The sequence below is a fragment of the Sciurus carolinensis genome, chromosome 14 (assembly GCF_902686445.1).
Source record: "Sciurus carolinensis chromosome 14, mSciCar1.2, whole genome shotgun sequence".
NCBI classification, from domain to species: domain Eukaryota; kingdom Metazoa; phylum Chordata; class Mammalia; order Rodentia; family Sciuridae; genus Sciurus; species Sciurus carolinensis.
Window position 1 is genome coordinate 3,964,520 of NC_062226.1, and position 20,081 is coordinate 3,984,600.

The 20,081-nt window shown below is 55.7% G+C and overlaps 2 protein-coding genes across 4 annotated transcripts in view; one reads left to right on the forward strand and one right to left on the reverse strand.

Moving 5' to 3' along the window:
* The window catches only part of Ddx31 (DEAD-box helicase 31), a 57,707-nt gene extending 56,109 nt beyond the window's left edge, over nucleotides 1-1,598 (forward strand). For all 3 annotated transcript variants that reach the window (XM_047524875.1, XM_047524876.1, XM_047524877.1), the window contains one exon: nucleotides 573-1,598. In XM_047524875.1, coding sequence (XP_047380831.1) covers nucleotides 573-750 — 178 coding nt within the window. In that variant the 3' untranslated portion in view covers nucleotides 751-1,598. The remainder of the gene's footprint in view (nucleotides 1-572) is intronic.
* Nucleotides 1,599-3,339: 1,741 nt separating this feature from the next.
* On the reverse strand, nucleotides 3,340-12,429 carry Barhl1 (BarH like homeobox 1). The gene is made up of 3 exons (XM_047524878.1): nucleotides 11,329-12,429; nucleotides 7,334-7,556; nucleotides 3,340-5,747 (listed from the first exon to the last, which is right to left on the reverse strand). The coding sequence occupies exons 1-3, from the start codon at nucleotides 11,792-11,794 to the stop codon at nucleotides 5,453-5,455; spliced, it is 984 nt and encodes a 327-aa protein (XP_047380834.1). The 5' UTR covers nucleotides 11,795-12,429; the 3' UTR covers nucleotides 3,340-5,452.
* Between the last annotated feature and the right edge of the window lie 7,652 nt (nucleotides 12,430-20,081).

Genomic DNA, 20,081 nt, shown 5'->3' on the forward strand with positions numbered 1-20,081 from the left:
CCTTGCAAGGTTAGAAACATTTTTAAGAATCCCTTCAGGCAGCAGTGGACATCTGTGATTGACACCCATCTTCTGTCGGACCCAGCAGGGCTTGTGGTCCTGATGGGTCCCTGTCCTAGAGGGCTGTATACTGAGGCCTGCCGGTGCCCGGAGGGTGCTGCGCACTTTGAACTGCATCAGGGTCACTAGAACGCCAACAGGTCTCGTCGTTTCATGTTGTTGAGTTTTCGGGTGGGTTTTCCGATCCTTTGGCAAACGGCTGTATCACACACCTCGTTTGCCATCAGAGTATGAGGATGTAGAGTTCTTATCTTTTTTTCCTCATGAAAACAACACAGAACAAAGCCTCACTTTTAAAAATGCCATGATATTTTGCACCATTATGAAAATCTGTCAGCGCCGTATCTAATCTTCTGGTGCATAGAATATCAAAACAAGCACCATTGAAGGGATCGCGCTTCTATTAATACAGAAATGTCAGCTTCCAGTCTCAGAGCCAGCTGCGCCAGCCTCTTTCCAACAGGAGGAAAACATGCTAAAGTTTCTTTCCCTCTGCTGTCTCTGTCCTCCAGGCCCGACCTTCGGAAGAAGACCCAGAGCGCACACCACCTCTCCCAGGTCCTGCGCTCTGAATATGCAAGCGGTCTGGAGGCTGCGGGAGGAGGCAGGAAGGCAAAGCGGACAGGAGGCCAGCCCCAGAGGGAAAAGAGAACCTCTCCTTTGAGCCAGAAAACCCCAGAAGACAATTGAGAGTCAGCAGAGCTTCCGGAAAGTTTTTTGTTTTTAATCTCCCTCTATAGGACTAGGCCTGCGAGTGGCTCTAGAGGCCTGTTCTCATCAGAGGAGGCTTCTGAAAAACAGCTGCACCTCTTTCCTGGATACCCAGACCCCAGGACTCAGGCGCCACAGCCAGCCCTGACCCCCATGGGTAGAGGAGCCCTGGATGAGTGGGGGGGGGGGGGAGCAGCCAGCAGTGCCAGCTAGCCAGGTGACTGCAGAGGCGAGGGCTCGTGTGTGCCTCCTCAGTGCCGGACACCCACCACCTTGCCTCGGACTTGATGGTCTTGCACATTCATCCGTCTGCCCCGCGGCCCTGTTCCAGAGAAGCTCCACAGCTCGACCTCTGCCCTGCCCACACAGGGTGTTGGCATGAATGGCGTGAAACAGGATGTTAAAAACGACTTGCATTTGTACAAAAAAGGATCCGTCAAGTAATTATTTTCTTAAAGTACAGATGCTTTTTTGCAAAGAACTGAAAGAAGTCTGGGTCAAAATACAAATGTGCTTGCAGTGGCGGGGCCCTCTGCTTCTCTGTCACCACAGGCTCGCCTGGTGTGCAGACTTCCCCTCGTGAACTCGCTCGGGGCTGGCTGACTCTGTTGCCTTTTTATTACTCGCCTTTGAAGTCAAAAGGCACCGGTGCCTGGGCTTTTCTTCCCATCAAATCCCATCTTGCCTTCAAGAAAGGTCTGGGGTCTTTGTGTTGTGACCCAGACCCCAGCTGTCCCCCCCTCCCCGGCTATTGTGTTTTCTGGGAGGTTTGAAAGAGGACCCCTGGAGCGTATTGCTTTCCCAATAAATGTAAGATTCGGACATTACAGAGGGGCCACAAGAGAAAGGGTTGAAAGCCAGGCCCCGCTCTGGGCCTCGCCTGTTCCTTTCACTTGTTTTCCTTCCTCTGCAATTACAGGCGCAGCCCCCCATGGCTTTCCCAGGACAGAGCAGAGGCGGCACTTCAGTGGCCCCCGCAACTCCGCAAGAACCAGGCGGGCGAGGGTGGCAAGGGGTCAGGGCTGCGTGCTCCTGGCTGGTCACAGCCATAGGTGGAGATGGGTGGATTTCACGTGGTTTGGACAAGGAAGGGAGGGACGGGACTTTCATGACTGACACCCCACTGTGAGGACAGGATACACTATTGGGATGACCAGTGGGACCCCGCAGCACACCGTCCGTGGAAGGCCACCGGCAGAGCCCTTCACTCCTTGGGGAGCAGTGTTAGAACTTTGCAAAGTGTACTGACTCTGATTCCAGCACACCATCGGTAACTATTAGGTGGGGGTCTGCTTCTAAGTAAAGTCAATATATTGCCCTCTTAATAAAGAAACGTAGATTTAGGGTTAATATTATCTAAATTTAAATAACTCTAAAATAAATCTCGTATTATGGCTCCTGACAGATTATACATTTCAGGCATCAATTAGGCAAAGCTTCAGCCTGATTCCACTGTACAAGTTCTAATGTGTGTATCTTTAATCATGCCTCTTTTCCTAATTTCCCAAACTTACCCATTTATGACATAAGCCTGGTTGCCATATTAAAGTCACAGAGAATTTGGACATTTACTGCGGTGCCGTGGCCTTAAAGCTTTCCCCTACCGGCTGGCAGAAGGCTCTTTTGGAATCCAGAACATCTCCATGTTGCAGCGCTAGCCGCCGCCTGTCTTCTGAAGGCCCCCATTCCCACGCACTGAAGGGCAAAGAGCCCTTGGCAAGCCACTAAGCCTGCTGATGCAATGCAAGCAGGCTAACGGATGCTCGGCTAAGGACAGTTTTGACAAAACCCAGAGGGCTCCTTTGATTTTTTCAGCCCCTCCTCCAGGGGAAAGGAGGGGAGATTCTGGGAGAAAGGGTTATGAACAGGGCCTCCCAAGGCAGGTGCGCTGCACAGTGCCAGTGGCCCCACACTTGATAAGAGCGCTTTCCACGGACAAACTGCCTTGCTCAGGACGACTGTTTGGCTGGTCTTGCTCAGTCGCCTCCGTAACCGTTCACCTTACCTGTTCCTCCACTGGGAAGCCAGAGCAAGACCCATCTGGGTAGGCAGTGGGCCTTCTTAGGAAAGCCGGTTCAGATTCTCTGGCGACTCCCAAAGCTGCAAGAGGGCGAGAGGGGGTCTGAACTTCCAGCGGTTGCCCCACCCTGTTGCTCCAGGGTTGTGGAAGGCAGAGGAGGCAGCTTCTCACACCCGCCTGTCATTCCCGCTGCTGGGGGTCTCGTCCCCCGCCCCTTTAAATGAAGGCTCACCCACCCGCAAGGTTGGGAACAGAAACCAATTTGGCCTTCTAAATAGATGGAAGCAGAAGCCCACCTCACCGCTAAGGTTGTGAGGTTATTATTACATGGGATATGCAGGACAATTTAAGATATTGTAATTATAAACTTGTAGGGAAGCCTTGTTCTTCATTAATGTAAGATATGAAATCGCCTCTGAGGTACAAGGACAATTACATAGTTGAGAACGTGTCTGTGATTTACACTGCGGCTGTGTAAATGTAGGGTGGTTGCTCCAGTCTACCTCCTCCACTCCACAAAATGAAAAGCACACCGGTGCAAGTTGTCCTTTGATAGATTTTTAATATGATTTTAAAGAGTTTTGTTTGGTCTCATTCTTATTCAATGAGATTAATTTAAAGCACTTATCCCCTGGGTTTAAGTCAATCCATGTAGGATTTGGGCAGGGTTTGTTGCATGGGGGGTTTTGTTTGCAGGAGGCTATGAGAGACTCCTTTCCCACTTCATTAACCCTGAGTTGGGGACAGTCCCCCCTCGCCCCCCACCAAAGCCAGAGCTGGGGATTTACCAGCCCCCATTCACATGCAAAAGAACTTGAAAGCCGAGGGGCTCCTTGACTTAATTAGCTGCTGTGCATTTTGCAAAATTAGAATAATACCCTCACCATCCCAGGAAAGAAAGGCCAGGGTTCGAGGGGGCTGGGCGGGGAGGAAACTGTAGCAGGCCCAAGTCTGGTTTGTGGGGTCATAGAACACGCCCCTCATCTCCCCGTCTCTCCCCTCTCCCAAGCATTCTTGCCAGGAAGGGCTGGGGGCAGGGGGCTTGACTCCCGGACACCCAAACTTCCCAGCCTTGGGCATTTGCTTCAGGGAGGGGAGCACCTGTGCCTGACCTTAGAGCGAATGGGAAGGGCTCAGGAGGTGACCTTGGCCCTTTGAACGTGAGCTGCAGGCCTGGAGTCTGGCTGGGGACTCACCCCCATCCCTCCCCTGGGATCCTGGAACCACTGCCGGTGGTGGGAAGCCGCAGGCATGGGTTAGACACTGGGATCTGACTCCCCTCTGGGCCTCGTTCCAACTTACTCCCTGGGCGAAGGGGCAGTGGAGGATGCGAGAGGGGTTTACCCATGAGATGTCAAGGTCCGTGGATACCGCCCGGTGGGTCCTACCGGGCACAGGAGACCAGGAAGCCGCCTTGGCGCCCGCAAGCGTCTGAGCCGGGGGGCGCCGGGCGGAGGAGGGTGGGGTGATGAGGTAGCAGCTTCGGAGTCCATCTGTCGGCCCCACGCCCGGCAGGCCGGTCACCAGCTGCCGGCGCCCTCGCCTCGGCCAGATGAGTCGGCTCAGCCAGGGCACTGCAGCCCGGCCTGCAGCCGAGAGGGAGGCCGGGCGCTGACCCCCGCCGCGGATCCCCCGCCTCCCGGTCCCCAGGACCGCTGGGAAGGACGAGGAACCAGATGGAGAGGAAGGGGGAGGCGGAGAGCAACCAGCTCGCCTCATTGTAGAGATGGGAAGACTGAGGTCCGGAGGGGGAGACCCCTGCCCAAGACCCTGCGAGTCTAGTCAGGTCCCCTGTACACGACCACAGCGCCATGGGAGGGGAGAAAACGTTTCCTTTCTGAAGATGGCAGGGAACAGAAGCGAAAGGTTCCTGCCACGGGATGGGAGAGGGCCTGAGCGCGGACCGACGGACGGGAGCGCGGACAGGCGCCAGGTCATTTGTAAGAAGTTTATTTCGACATTTAAAAAAGAGAGAACCCAAGAGGCCTGGCTGCCCCGGGGACCGGGGACCCGGGCGGAGGTGGAGGCGGGGCCGGGGCGGCGGGCGAGCCCTCGGCCCTCCCTGCCCCACCCAGAGGGAGGGCACAGGCCACAGACTCACTGGTTCACGGACACGGTCACGGCTCATGGGTCACGAATAAATAACTTCATATACACTTTGCACACGGTATGTACAGCTCAGCCGCGGCCTCGGCGCCGGCAGCCAGGGCTGGAGGGGGCTCCGCGCGCCGCTCCCCAGCCGAGTCCGAAGGGGCGCGGGGAGATGGTGTCCCCGGCGAGCAGGGAAGGGCAGCGGGAGGGAACGAAGCATGGGTCACCCCCGCCCGCTCCTGGCGGCGGGAAAGGGGCGCCTGGGGGAACGGGCAGAGCCGGGAGGGCTGGAAGCGGGCGGAGACGCGGACGTACTTCGGTGGGTGGAAGTGGCCCCTGCCGGAGCGGCCGGAGAGAGGACGCCGAGGGGTAGGGAGCCGCAGTCTGCGGTCGGGGCCTCGGTGGACTTGGCATTTGACCCTTCGGGGGACACTGGGTAGGGCGCCACGGAGGGCCGGGCAGCCCGCGCCCCGGGGCGTCGAAGCCCGCGCGCTCGGAGAGGCGGGCGAAAGGGGCGGGCGCCGAGCGCGGCCCGAGGCCCCGGAGCGCGGCCTGGGGCGGGCGGGCGCCTCACCGAGGCTGCGCGGCGCGCGGGAGAACGCCGGCCAGCGGGGGCAGCGGCGGGGGCGGCTCGCTGGCGCCCTGGAGTCCGTGGATGAGGATGCGGGGCACCAGAGGTCTCTGGAGGGCCGGCGGCGGCGCGCTGGGGCCGCGGTACAGGTAGAGCGCGGCGCCCGGGTCCAGGTTGGAAACCAGACTCTGAGGGTAGAAATAAGGCGACGGGAACATCCGCTGGAGCGCTGAGTAATTGCCCGCCTCTGCCAGCAGCTCCAGCCCGACGGCTGTCTGTCGCTTCCATTTAGTCCTGGGGACCGAAATAAACGCGTACGGCGGGGTCAGAGCGAGGCCACTCCTGCCACTCCCGAATGCTTGGCCCAGAGAGCCTGCAGGGAGGCCAAGAGGCTCCATTTGCTAATAAATAAACAAGCGCCGACACTGTACACAGGCATTACACGCACGTCTCGTTTAATCTTTCACTGGTCTTCCATGGCTATTATCCCCATTTTGCAGAATAAAAAACTGAGGTTTAGATCCATTTTTGTGATAGTCTGGGAAGCAGCAAAGCCCAGGTTCTAAGTCAGGCTTTCCCACCCAAAGCTGGGCTATATCCTCACATGCCACATTATGCCCAAGCCATCACAGCCCTTGGAGCTGGGTGCTGAGGCTCCCCGCCACCAGCCTAAATGTCCCTGGGAACCTTATGAAGGCAGATCATCCAGGAGACAGCATCAGAGATAGCCGGGGTCCTGCCACCACTGGAAGCAAGCCCCATGAGGTAACCTGTGGCTCCAAAGTGGCAGGCCCAGCACACACCTTCCGGGCTCTGCCAGGTTGCCACACCTCCATACACATACCGCCCCTGGACACCCAGGTCTGAGTCTGGGGGCCACCCCTGTATCCAGTAAGGCCTGAAGCTGGAAGGTCACTAGGCAGTCTATGAACCTGGAGAGTTTAGAGAAGTCAGGCCTGCAACCTGGGCTCACCTGCAGGTGAGACGGCAGATCACTGGGTTCCACTGAGGTGGGCTCAGCCACACCAGCCCATCTCCCTCCCTGAATTATTCATCATCATCATAATTGTGTAATTACTGCAACGGGCCTTAATTATTGATGCCCGGAGCAGTAATCATATTTATTATTAATGGAGCTACGTGTTCTGAGGCTTGTTTATAGAAAGCACCATTCCTGCCTCCACTAAGTATGTGAGCCACTGTGGGCATACAGGACTGTGAGTTGTATATCGGTGTGTGTCACTGTGGATTGTGTGTGTGTGTGTGTGTGTGTGTGTGTGTGTGTAAATCCTGCAAATGTATTTGGGAGGAAGATTGGGAAACTGGTTCGAGACCAGTGCCCCAACACCAATTCCCCAGTCACTCTTCCCAAGGAGCTGGGGCAAAACCAGTTTACCCCTGGGAATGCCTTTGTGGCTGGAGACACTGGGGAGGCTGGAAGAGCCCAGCAAAAGCTGCTGCAGGGCCACAGCTGCCTGGACAGGCGGGACTACAACACTGGCACTCTGCTGCCTGCTGGTCCTCTCCTGCGGGACTCTTGTGGGGTGAGGTGAACACCCTCCCGTGCCCTGGGGCTTCCACCAGAAGAGCTCAGGGGTTCTGGTGGGGGTGGGGGAGGCCCAGGCTGGGGTGGGGGCAGGGCTTGGACCTCAGATGGCCATGTGCATGACCACCTGTCTTGGATTGTGAGTCTAGTCTCTTTTCTGTCCTTCACTGTGGGACTTGGGGCTAAGCTTTCTCCCCTCAGGCCCTCAATTTTCCCACTTTTACTGAATGAGGCGACTCAGGGCCCTTCCTTAGGACCAGAAAGTGAACTCCGGGTCCCCTCAGGAGCTGCTGGGGGAAGGCCCCGCCCAGCCCCTCACGGCAGGGAGCCTCACCTGCGGTTCTGGTACCAGGTCTTGACCTGCGTGTCGGTGAGGTTGAGCGAGGCGGCCAGCTCCATGCGGTCCTGCACGCTCAGGTACTTCTGCCGCTCGAAGCTGCGCTCCAGCTGCGCCAGCTGATGGTCTGTGAAGGCGGTGCGCGCCTTGCGTGGCTTCTTCAGGCGCACTGGGGGACTGTCCCGAGAGCTGGAGATTTCGCGGTCTCCCTCCTCCTTCACTGCGGAGACAGTGGCGAGTCAGCGCGGCCCGCCGGCTGGTGGTACAAACGCGACCCGGGACATCGGTGGCCCCGCAGCACCCAAGCGCGTGGGGACCAAGGCACAGCCTTTGCAGCCGGGACTTCCGAGTCCCCCAAAACAGGGCATGAGCCCTGACTGAGGGGACGCCGGCGGGAGCGCAGGAGGCCGAGACTTTCTGGCAGCTCCGGAGAGAAGGAACCCTAAGCCGCGTTCTCTCCGCCGCGCCCCTGCGCTGCGCTGGTGCTCACTGCGCAGAGAAGCGGAGACGCAGAAGGGAGCCGCACCGACCCTGCGGGGAGGGCACCCCGGGTTCCCGAGGGTGGGCTCCGCCGCATCTGGGCCGCATTCGCCGGGCCGGTCGGTGAGGGGAAGGGAGGAGCTGAAAACTGGGATCCCGGGACAAAACCCGCGTGGAGGGACGAGAGCCTGCTCACCCGCAGCAGTTCGTTGTCCTGAAGAATAAAATCATCGTACAAACACCACACGTGGCCCCTGTGTGGCTACGAATCTATGGTAATCGTTTTCCCCACCCTAATGCCGCTTATGAACTTGGGCGCGGCGGAAGGCCGGCGCCGGGGTCTGCCGGGGAAACAGCTGCGTCTGCGCCCGGTGTGCGCACAGCCAGGTCTGCGCTGCCTTAGGTTTCGTTGTCATTTCAGTGCCCACTGTGGCTCCCACTACGCCCAGGCGCGGAGACCTCGTTAGTCCCTCGGTGCGGACAGAACAGCACCGGGGTCCCTGCTCTGAGTTCCGAGGATGAAACTGACACGGGTGCTTTCCTTTTTCCCCTACTTTGTTTCGGGGTAGGAGTGACTGTCAGAAAGCGCACACTTAATCCAACAAGCCTGACGCTCTCCCTCCTTATCCCCGCAAAGAGACCGTAAAACCAAACAGGCCACTTCTCCAAAACTGAGGGTACGGGCTGGGGCTCCCCGACCCTTCTTTTTTTAAAATTTCTTTTATGACGAGTTTCATTGTGTGTGGCGTTTGCAGTGACCGGGTTCAGCTGAATGCGGGAGTCGACTTCTCTCTGTAGGAAACAATAATCCGGTTAATTGAGCCACTAGGGAGCGAAGCTTTTCAGCCGGAAAGGCAGCACCACCCGGTGCTGGAGCCTGGCAGGAGAGGGTGAGGCTTTCTGCCGGCTGCTTCAGGTGGGCACAGGCAGTTCCTGGCCGGCAGGATGGCCTTCTTGAGGACACAGCCACTGCCGAAGATGGGGTTGTGTTAGGGTGAGAGGGAAAACGAGTTGGGTTCGTGCATGCTGATAAAGTTTAAGCAAGTTTTGGGAAAGAATTAACCAAACCTCAAACTCGGTATTACAGAAATCTTTTTTGACCTACTGACCAGGGCTATTTATGAAAATCCCCCACTCAGGAAGAGCAGGTCAGCTACTGGGTTTTTTTTTAGAAACTCCAAGAGCTCTCCCGCAAAGCCTGGAAACTGTTGGCTGCTCTGCCTCAGCCTGGGAGCAGACTCAGCCAGCGGGGCCTCCCCTTCCCAGACTTAGGTCTGGAAGCTACATCTCAATGTGCCAGTGACCTCTCCCTGTCTGGAGCAAAGGTCTGGTTTGTTTTTTCCTGCACCTTGACTACCATCCATACTGACAAGGACAGCTGACTTCGGAGATGGGCTTCCCCCTTGACTTCGTTTAATGTGTGTTTGAGAAGCCTTTGGTACCAGAAACTTAGGTTGAGACTGGCCTCCCCGCCCCCTGCCCCGTGCCCTCCTTGGAGGAAATGACTCAGCGTGGACAGTGGTTGGGGAGGTGATCACTTAAATGCCCCACTGACTGACTTCCCTGGCTGGCTCCATGTGTCGGTCTGAGCCAAAGTTACTAACTCCCGAAAAAGTCACCTCCACGTTTGGGAAACATTCCAGGCATAGCTTCTGCCACTCAAGTCCCTCCTCCCTTTTCCACTTCAGGGCTTTTTAGTTCCAAAGGCAGCAGTACCTAAGGGTGGGGAAGACCTACCCCCGCTGCTCCAAACCTATATAAGTGATATGTGGACAGCCGGCCCTCGTCACCTCCCTGATCAGATATCATCAGGGACAGGAGAAGAAAACTGATATTCCAATTATCTTAAATTAAACCTCTCCTAAAATTCCTACTAGGGCAAAGACAAGCAAGGAGGCACAAACCAAACTGTAACTGCACGGTGAGCTGGAGGTTCTTGCCCCTGCTCTAACCACAAAGCTGGGTGGGGGTAGTGGAGATTGTTGCAAATTGTAAATAAACATGATGTTATAAATTATATTCACACACACACACACACACACACACACACCCTGCCAACACACACACACCCGTCTTTCTCCAAGGCAAGTTTTCTTTGCTTTTCTAAACAGGCCCTGGGGGAGGAGCAAGGGTCTGTGGTCCAAGGTCCAGCATGCCTCTGGATCTCTTCCTGGGTGCTCTATTTTAACCTGCCCATTTTCTAGGAATGACTAGTCTAGCCTGGCTGAAGGAGTTTTCATACATTTACATGGGGACGTGGAGACAAGAAGGATGTGGAATAAGACCCTAGATGATTTTCAATTTGGAGTCAGGGTCTGTCCCCAAATGAATTCTAAATATTCTGTGTAAATGAGACTTCCTAAATTTTTATGAGGGCTTGGTAAAAATAGGAGCTAAGAAATGCAGCCCCCTGAGACAATAAAGGAGTTGCCTTTATAGGGAAATTTTGTCTTGTGAAAAGAATTCCAGAATTCTGAAAGAGCTGAGCAGCCCATGCAAACTCCTAGTTTTCTGCAGGATGGAAATGGGGGTCTCTCCCTGAAGCCCTGGTTCTCCTCCTCACCTCTGCCTCTTGACTTCTTCCCAGAAATAACTTTATGCCTCTAGCCCCCACAGACAGCTAAAGTCGAGGTAGCAGCCGAGGAGCAGAAACAAAATTAAGAAATTCTCTTCTTCTTCCCTCCGCTCTTTCCTTCTTTCTTCTTTCCTTCCTCTCTTCCTTTCTCCTCAATCCTGATCTCACCTCCCTCTTTAAGAGGGAACAAAAAGGGAACAACGACAACGAAAATTCACAGGGTGCTAAGGCAGCGAAGGGGCAGCAGCTCACGCCTACAACCTGGATTGCTCAGAGCACTGAAATCCAAACAACACTGTGCAGTGTGGTGTCCTTCCCTCTGCACCAGACCTCCCAACCCGCGCCAGACCCACCGTTGGACACCTCAACACAATTTCTCCTTTGAAGTGATCCTGTTCTTCTGCATGGTTCACAGGGACCGGATAGCACTGTGCCCAATGGGAGGGAAAGCCCAGTTTCCATTCTCATCGGGAAATTCAAATTAAAGATCAGAAAATGCTGACTACCCAGGACTCCAGTCGAAATTTTCTTGCCAGGCTTCCGCTTCTACAGAGCTGCACCCTTTGGGCCTCCCATTGCCGCGGGGCCTCTTCTTAGAGAGCCACTGGCCAGATAGGAACCTGCTGCTGTCCATTATACCACTGGTGGAGGGTGCTGGGCCCACTCCAAGTTTACAAAGTTTATTTTGTGCATTTTGGGGGCTCTCTCCTCAGGCACACAATATCCCTCTCCAGCTCCCACTCTTTCCCCTGGACTCTTTGTTGCTCAGGAATACACCCAAAGGCCTGGTCGAAAGGTTCAAACAAAACCAACTGCTCTGGGCCCTGGGGAGCTCTGGGCTGAGAACGTGCATGTCTCTGCATGTGTACACTCAAGTTTTAAATGGCAGATTTCAGAAAGACACCATCCCCCAAGTTTTTGCCTCCTGTTTTCTTACCTTTATACTCAGAGTCCGACGAGGCGTTGCTGCCACTTTTGTCCAGCTTGTCTCTAAAGTCCTCCCCAGCCTTGGCCGAAAGGCGACTCCCAGGCTCAGGGGCTGCTGGCTGCCCGCTGCTAGAGTAAGGTGCACAGGCCGCGAGTGGTTTGCAGTCGGCAAGGATGTCCCTGATCAGAAAGGAGGAGGTGACGGTGCGAGACTGGGCCGGGGCTGAGAGCTGCCCCGGCTGCAGGTGGGAGTCCAAACCTGGGCCCGATGCCCCGCCAGGCCGCGGGGTGCCCGTCTCCAGACAGTCCCTTCCTGGCGAGGCTGGTGAAGAGCAATCGCTGCTGCTCTCCGATCGTGGACTCAGCTCCAAGGGTGAGCGGCAGTCCCCGAGCAAGGGGTCCCCCTTGGGAAGGGCGGGGCTGCCCGCGCGGTGGGAGAGAATGGAGTCGATCCCAAAGCCATTGGAGCCTTCCATAGCCAAGCTGCGACCTGTCCTCCCCCAAAGCTCCCCACCCACCCCCAACCCCAGCCGCCGCTGCCCCTGCCCCTAGCTGCGGGCTGGCATGGGGAAGGCGGGCAGGGAGCCTGTGGGCACCTTGGACAGAGTTCAGCCTTGGGGGAGCTCTGGAGCTCGGGGCCAACCTCCTATGCGCATTAGATCCAAAAGGGCTCAGCGCCTCTTCTGCAGCATCGCGCCGAGCCGCCGAGCCGAGGGGGGGTGGTGGGAGTGTCAGGGAGGAAGGGGAGGAGGGCGCGCCAAGTTGGGGAGAGCAAAGGGGGAGAAGGACGGCCTGAGGGCCCCTTTGGCACAGAAGATACGCGAGAATGTTGGAATCTAAATAAAGAACGGCTTTTTGAAAATCCAAACCGTACGCGTCCTCCAGGCAAGCGGTGACCGAGGGCAGCGGGGTCAGCACCGCGGATAGCAGCGGGCCTGGGCTGCGCTACCAGCCTGCGGAACCGAGCGCACCTGGCGGCGTCAGCACCGCGGATAGCGGCGGCGGCGGCCCGCGGCTCATGACGCTCCACCTGGCCAGGGAGGTCCTCTCTCCGCGCTCCGCCGCTCCAGGGGCCCGTCAGCACCGTGGACAGCGACTCGCGGCTCCGAGACTGCAGCTCTCCGCCGTCCTCCGCGCGCGCCTTCGCCTCCCCCCCTTCCTTTAAAAAATGAACTTGTGTCACTTTTACTTTGGGGCTGGGTTTTTTTTGTTGTTGTTGATTCTCTCTTTTTTTTCGTTGTGTTGTGTTTTTTTTAAACGGGACTCGCCCACGTGTCCCCGGAGTGATGACGCTGATTGGCTCTGGCCGATTTTGGGGGTGATGTCACGGCTCCGCAAGCCGCTGCCCGATTCCTTTTCAGTTTGATTAAAAGAGACACTGAATTAATTACAGCACAGACCCAACTGTTTACCGGCGATTTCCACACGGTTTGCTTTCATTAGGCCGGTGATGAAGCCCCTAATGAGGGTGATTAGCCGAGGGGGGTACAGGCTGGCGGGAGGAGGACCGAGCCCGCTGCGCTGCTGCTGGGTTGGGATGTGCTGTTTTCAAAGCGTTCCCCGACCCTTTCCCACGATTGTTCAAGTTACTGGTCCGTGATTCTGTAGTAGACCATTTTTGTCCCCACTTTTTCTTCTTCCAGTGGACAGAGGTATTAAATCAGCGGAAAAAAGAAGTTTGTGTGTGTGTGTGTGTGTGTGTGTAGAGGGAGAGAGAGAACCCCTTTCCTAGTTTGAGGAAGACATTTTAATTTCTCTTGTTTTCAGGGCGTTTCTATTGAGTTCTAGATGTGTCCCGTGTAGGACAATTTGCAAGCCTCTTCTTCTGGTCTCTTTGGACCCTGAAGTCCCCGGGTGGGTGGAGAGGCCCCGGAAGTGACCCTAGCGATGACTTTTGTTGGCGAGGATGGAGACCGTGGGAACATTGTGCCTGGAACATTAGGGGAATGCGTAGAAATCCTGTGGCCCAGGGAGGCCACAAAGGACAAAGAAGTCACACCCCACTCCCTGACCAGTGGCCTCCCCTGTGACGCATGTTCTGGGGCATGGTGTTTCTCTACCTCTGAACAGGACCACGCAAGAGCTTCTGAGCACGAGAGTGCGAGTGTAGACGTCCGCGATTCGTTTCTTTTTCTGCGGAGCCGAGCTCACCACGGAATGAATTTTCAAGGCAGGACTGGAAACGTGGCTTTTGCCTTAAGGATAACGCCCCCACCCCGGCGCCCTCTCGACCTTGCCACGGGCTTTAATTCCACGCCTTTCTGGGGGTGGGCCTCTGGTCGCGCCAGGGCTCAGGACCTCAGGCAGATCTGGAGCGCATCTCGGGCCTGGATCCTCTCTGTACAGTCCCAGGTCTGCGTGGGAGCGGAGCTCCGACGCCTTTGCAGCGGGGTCCTACTAGCCCCAAGCTCCTTTCACCCGCCGCACGCTTAGAAAGCAGGCCTTCTGCACCCGGCCAGTGCGTTCCGGCTCCCCTCCCTGGGCCCCCAGAAAACCCCGGGCTCCGCGTCCAGGACAGCAGCGGAATCTTTAGGCGATCCATCCTCAAACCCGAGACCTGGTCTGAGCATTCCGCTAAGTCAGGCAAAGCAAACTTTCTCCTCCCTGGGTCCAGGTTGGCGGTGGCCTCACGCCCGACTCGCAGCGCTCTCCCTCTGCGCCCGCCGGCAGATTGGAAGCGGACTGGCCGCCGGCCGTCCTGGGGACGAGGACCGGCGGATCCCTCGGGACAGAGGGCTGTGCTCGGCTGCAAGCTGTTGGGGAGGCGGGAGGGCGGGGGCTGCCCTGGACGCCTCCCGCCATGGGGTCTTGCTGGCCCGTGGTTCCTTTTAGTTTGGTGAATGGGGAAGGGACCATAAATCAAGAGGAGGTGGCAGTGGGTGGGGCCCGCCCTGGCGCTTTCCTGCTAGCCCCCAACTTGGACCTCTTCTGCTTGGGGCCCTTGTGAAGAACGCACTTCCCTCCCCTCGCCCACCCTCCTCTGCTCTCCCAACCTGTGTCTGCATGCCCAGACAAACCTCATCTCCTGGAGCACCCGGGGTCCCCAGTTGTGTCATGAGACAGCTTCAGGGACTGCTAATGGTGGTGAAGTCCCTGGCCCAGGATCCCAGGCCACCATGCCACAAGTCTTTGCTCTCTGCCACAGTCCCTAGCAGCCCCTGCCCAAGCCAGCACTAAGGAGGTGCTACTGGAAATGCTGGGTCTTTCTCTGGCCTCTGCGTCCTAGGCTGGGGTTTGAATCCTGACCCAGCCAAAGTGAAACCTGGGCAGCAGCTGCCACTGAATGGGAACCAGGGGTTGCGGGCTGGGGGGTTGTCCAAACCTCTGGGGCTGGAAAAGAACTGTGTGACCTCAGCTTCCTACAGCCCTGGCCATCTTCTCTGTGCTTTTTGAATGCTCAAGGATATTTAACAAACCATTAGTATACCATCATTAGTATTGAATTATTACTGTCTATTATAATGTAAAACATGCTGTGCAATTTATTTCATTTGGAATTTAGGATCTAGCTTCCTCACACTAGCATGGTTTTATTCCTATTCTGAGATTTCCGGCTGTGCTGAGGTACCGCCTTCCTCCTCCTCCATCATCTGGTGGGTCTGTCTTAGCCTGTCTGCAGCCTGAGAAGTCTGTGTGCTCACCTGGGCTCATGCTTCCTTGGGATGGAGCCCAGGACCTGGCATTTTGCTAAGTGTCCAGAAGATCCTGGGTCCATCCCACCCTTGGGCAAAGAAGCCTAGGTGGTAAAAAAAAAAAAAAAAAAAAAGGGACTACGAGGAGCTGGGTGTGCACCTTGGCAAGTTGCGTAACTTCTCTGAGCTCCCACGTACACAAGGAGGCAGAGCTGTCTCCCCAGCTATTGCCCTCAGCAGTTCCCTCCCCAAGGGCCGGTCGGAGGGGCTTGGAGAAGGCAAGGGAAGAAAAAGCGAGTGTGATCAGGGCACATCTAGGGCCAGGTTCCCAGGACCCCTTAGTCTTGACCTAGCCCCAGAACTGCCAGTCCAGCACCCACGGTCCCTGTTCTGGGCATCCTTTTCAGGACCCCAGACCCTTTCCAGCCAGCTTCCCACCTCCTCGTGGAATCTCTTGTTCAGCTTCCGGTCCCTGCTTGCCCAGTCCTTTGATTGTTTTCTTTTAAACATTCAGCCTCTCCTGGACCCAGAGCCACAGAGGGACAGGGGTGAGGCAGGCATGTGCACTGACGAGCCCTCTTGGGAGTCTCTGGGCAACTGGTTGCTCCTGCCAGACCCCAGGGGGCCTCCCCTTGGTACACAAAAGCATCAACATGGGAAGCCGAGGTGTCTGTGAAGCGGCCGGCTGTGGAGTCCTTCTCAGGCTCTTGGCTTGGACTTGGCTTTGGGTCGGGTGGACCTGGGAGAGCCTGGGCTTCCGGCTGGGTCATGGCTCCCACCAGCTTCCTTTCTCCCAGCCCTGCTCAACCCTGGGGCAGGAGAAAGGGTTGCTTTGGCTGCATTTGTTCATCTGACTCAGCAGACAGAGCCACCCTCCAGGAGAGCTATGCTCAGCGCTCTTGAGAGTGACCCTGAGGACTCTGCTCATGTGGGAACGGGGCACGTGGGCAGCTGGGTCTAGGGCAGCATGTGGGGCTGATCAATGAGAACCCTGGCTCTGGAATCCAGGGCTCCGTAAGTCCAGCAAATCTTTTTTTTAATTTAATTTTATTTTATATTTTGTCTCTCCTGGGTTTAAAATTTTTGATTTAAAAATATTTTTATCAGAAATATTAATTACTGAGTTTTCTGGAAACCCCTTAAATTTTATACCTTAGGCGAACTTTGATCCTGAGGTTTGTTGTTGTTTGTTCGTTGGCATATGTGGAACAGGAGACTGAACCCAGGGCTGCTGTCACTGAGCTACGCCCCTTTCTAATGTCAGAGGGTCTCGCTGGCCTCAAACTTGTAATCCTCCTGCCTCAGCCTCTTGAGTTGCTGGAATTACATGTGTGAGCCACCATGCCCAGCTGAAGTCACATTTATTTCTAATTTCAGTTTTGGGGGTTGAACTCAGGGTGCTTTACCACTGAGCTACAAACCCAGCCCTTTTAATTTAATTTTTCATTTTGAGACAGGGTCTCACTAGGTTGCCCCAGCTGGTCTTGAACTTTCCATCCTCCTGCCTCAGCCACCCTAGGGACTGGAATTACAGGTGTGTGCCACCATGCCAGATTTATGTATTTGTTTTTAAAGCAAATCACTTTTGGAACCATCTTTTCCAGCTGCAAGATAGGATGATGTTGCCCCTGTGACTCTTCACACTTGGCACAGGTCCTGAGGAATGGCAGTTATGCAATTCACGTTTCAGCTACTACTGATCAGAGCTGGAGACTCTCCCTCAGTAGTCAGCACCCCCAGGCCCCTGTCCTCAGCCCCTGGGCCTTCCTACCACCACCAGTTTTTAGGGCGGAGCTGGGCAGAGGATGGAGGAGATAGCAGGCCTGGGTGCCAACCCCTCTCTGCTTTGCAAGCCTTTGGTTGGGCCAGGAGCTGAAGAAATAGTGGGCCTCAAGGCCAGGCTGTTCGCAACCATCTGTGTCTGTTTAGGGCAAAACCCCATGGCACTCCTGAGAGCAGGAAAGGACATATTGCTTCCTGTCTTCTTGCCCTCTTTCCTCCAGCTCTCCCTGCTCCCTCCCTCTCTTCTTTCCTACTCCACACACTGTCCTGTGCTTCCTGCTAGATGCTCGCAAGTTATGGAGCAGGTGGCAGAGAAGGCCCACCATCCTGGAGCTCACAGAATGCAGTGGTGCCCATCAATCTGAATCCTTCATAGTGCCGGGGGTGTGGCTCACGGTACAGTGCTCACCTAGCATGCCTGAAGCTCCAGTTTTGAACCCCAGCTCCCCGCCCCCCCAAACTTTGTTTCTAGGTAATTTTCCATTTGCAGATTCAAGTTTACAATTTACCTGCTTTCAGTTCCAGGAACCTGTATAGAAAGACAGCCTAGTTTTTTCCTCCCCTTAATGATGATTCCAAGCATCAAAGGTTTCCCAAGGAAAAAGAAAGGCAGAAAAAAAGTTTTGGTCCCCAAGGATAAGTGGAAATGAAAGTTCTTGGCTGGAGGCACAGACCTGTCTGGCTGCAGTGCAGGTCCACCTCAGTGCCTGAGCGTGAATCAACTTGCCGCTGCCAAGAGGTGCCATCTCTGGACTCCTCCATCTGCTGTTTCCGGCCCAGCACTGGTTTGGTGCTGGGATTGTGAATCAAAAGGCAGACTATCTCTGGATGCAGGGACCTCCTGGGATCTGGAACTGGATCTGTGACTATGAAGTACTTTCTCTTCCAGCTTCTAGGAGTCCCTGGCAGGCAGCTGACAGGCCCAGGAGCCCCTGCTCCTGCTGAGAACCCTTCACAACCTCAGCCTCCAGAAGCCCCATATCCCCACCTTTCTTCTGGATTCAGGAAGATAGTTCAGGAAGTGATTTGCTTTAAAAACAAGTATATAAAGCTGGCATGATAGCCTGTAATTATGAATTTTCTGGTTATAAACTAGGTCCGTGGTGGTCAGCCCTGAGGAGCTCTGTTCTGGCCCTGGTCCTGCTCTTAGATAGCTCTACAGCCCTCTTCCCTTGGTGGGTCTAGGTGGTCTGTAGGGTCCTTCTGTCTTCGTGAATCCTCTCTTCCAAGGTTCCATCTCCACGTCTTGCATCCCAGCCTGCATCTGCTCCCCTCTCCTGCCAGGTGCATGTCACCATGGTACCATCTCCCTCCCACCTCAGAGGGGCCTTCAAAGAATTTCAAGCAGACCAGGGAAGGGTCCAGACAGCTGCCTCCCTGTGCCTTTTGTAGACATTACACATGAGTCTCTGGTTAATGGTGCATTGCCAAGAAATCTAACCAGAGGCTGAATGCTCCCAAATATCAACCAGTGGGGAAATTAACCAAGACAGGGGCCCAGGGCTGTACCTATGAGGACCATCCTCACGACGTTTGCTGGCAGTGATGAAGAGGACTTGGGTTGCAAAGGCAAGCCCTCCCCATGTTCATGCACCTTAGTGGATGGAGGCTGGGAGCCGGGGGAGAGACTCGAACACACAGTGGGTGTCACTGACCTGTGGCAACTTGTTGACCTCCCTTGAGTAGCCTGTCTCTTTTGACATCTGTCTGTCATCTGTGAAACAGGTGGTGATGGTGGAGGGAGGGCAACAGGATGAACCCCAAGGCCTCCCAGGCTGGAACCTTCCAGATTCTATCCTGGTTCAGAAGGGTGTTTAGTTGCACTCCCTCCCTCCCCCTGGTTCAAGGGAGGACAGGGGCTCGGCTGAAGATACGGGGTAACCAGGAGGGTGAATCAGACCAGGATCAGACCTGGGGCTTTGTGTTGTCTCAGAAATTAAGGAGGAGGGAAGAACCAAGTCCAGGGAGAGAAAGACGCAGGTGGAAAAGATTAGGAAACTCCACTGTCGCTGACTCAGATTCGCCAGCGGGTGGCGCTGTAGGACAAGGAGCCGAGGGGCTCTCAGCGAGAGTGCTGTAGCCAGGCTGGGAGGACCTGGGCGGTGGCTCTAAAGAGCGTCCAGGAGTGTGTGTAGGACATCTGTCACAGCCCCAGCAAGTCACAGGGTGTGGGGCAAGTGGTGGGATAAACCAACCAGAAGTCCTGGAGCGCTGGGGCCGAGCCCATCCTCTGCTGGGACAGGTCTTGGAAAAGCAGGCTTGACAGGGCCACTTGCAGGTGGTCATCTCTCCTTGCCATGTAGGGGCTGGCCCCACATTTTGGAGCAGAGAGTTCAATTCTGGGTCCTTTAGGAAACTTCTGCCCGCTGATGTGCCCCTGCACCTGCCACAGGGGATTTCAGAGCGAAAGTGTGGCTGGCCTCCCTTCAAAATCTCTAGCTGCTGGGTGCACCTGTCCCTTTGAGCACACTGCCCTTGCTCCTCATCGCCCACGGCTCTGGTTCCTGCTCCTTCCCAGTGCACTTTGGTAATAAGAAAATCAAAATCTGTACTTACCTGTAGCTTAAAAGTGCCACACCCTGCGCTAATCACATTATATACTTTATTTAAGGCTGTCATTATCTAATTTAGTTTGAGGAAATGTCTTGTGTCAGGCTACTGGCTCACAGATTCTGCACAAAGAGGTTAAGACGCTCATTCAAGGTCCTGCGGAAAGTACTTGGGGAGCCGAGCCCTTGCACTTGACGATGGTGGTGTGGTATTGCTTGCTGCTGCCTGGTTCTGTGGCCAGGCCCTGGGCTCTCCTCTGCCTGACTGGGTTGCTCAGAGTGGGTCAGGGTGGCTTTAGCCAAATGAGTGAGGTTGTGCTGGGCATGGTGTTGCAACCTGTAATCCCAGCAACTCAGGAAGCTGAGGCAGGAGGATGGAGAGTTTGAGGCCAGCCAGGACACCTTAGTGAGACTCTGTCTCAAAATAAAAAAAGACCTGGGGTGTAGCTTGGGGTAGTGTGCCCCTGGATTCTGCCCCTAGGACTGCAAAATGAGTGAGAATGTGGTCTCCCTGGTGCTGGGGAGCGGGGCCAGGCCCATGGGTGGCTGGGCTCCATCAAGCCCTGCAGAGTCAGGGGCCGTTGTGCAACCTGGCTTCTGGGGGTCCGCAGTGTGTGGAGGGTGGTCACTTCCCTCCTGGAAGGACGAAGGCAGCCGGACCACTGCTCTGCAGAGAACAAAACAGGCTGTGGAATTCACCTGGGGCTGTTCCCAGGAAGGCCTTTGAGGAGGGGTGCAGCTGAGCTCTGAGTGACAAGCAGGAGGCAGGTGACAGCGTGGGGCCAGGCGTTGCAGGCAGA

Excerpts from the sequence above, each read along its gene's own strand:
- Barhl1 (XM_047524878.1), bottom strand. The coding sequence starts at position 11,794 with ATGGAAGGCTCCAATGGCTTTGGGATCGACTCCATTCTCTCCCACCGC. Across the intron at positions 7,557-11,328 it reads GTCGGACTCTGAGTATAAAG|TGAAGGAGGAGGGAGACCGC; the intron begins GTAAGAAAACAG and ends CTGTCTCCGCAG. Across the intron at positions 5,748-7,333 it reads ACCTGGTACCAGAACCGCAG|GACTAAATGGAAGCGACAGA; the intron begins GTGAGGCTCCCT and ends TTCGGTCCCCAG.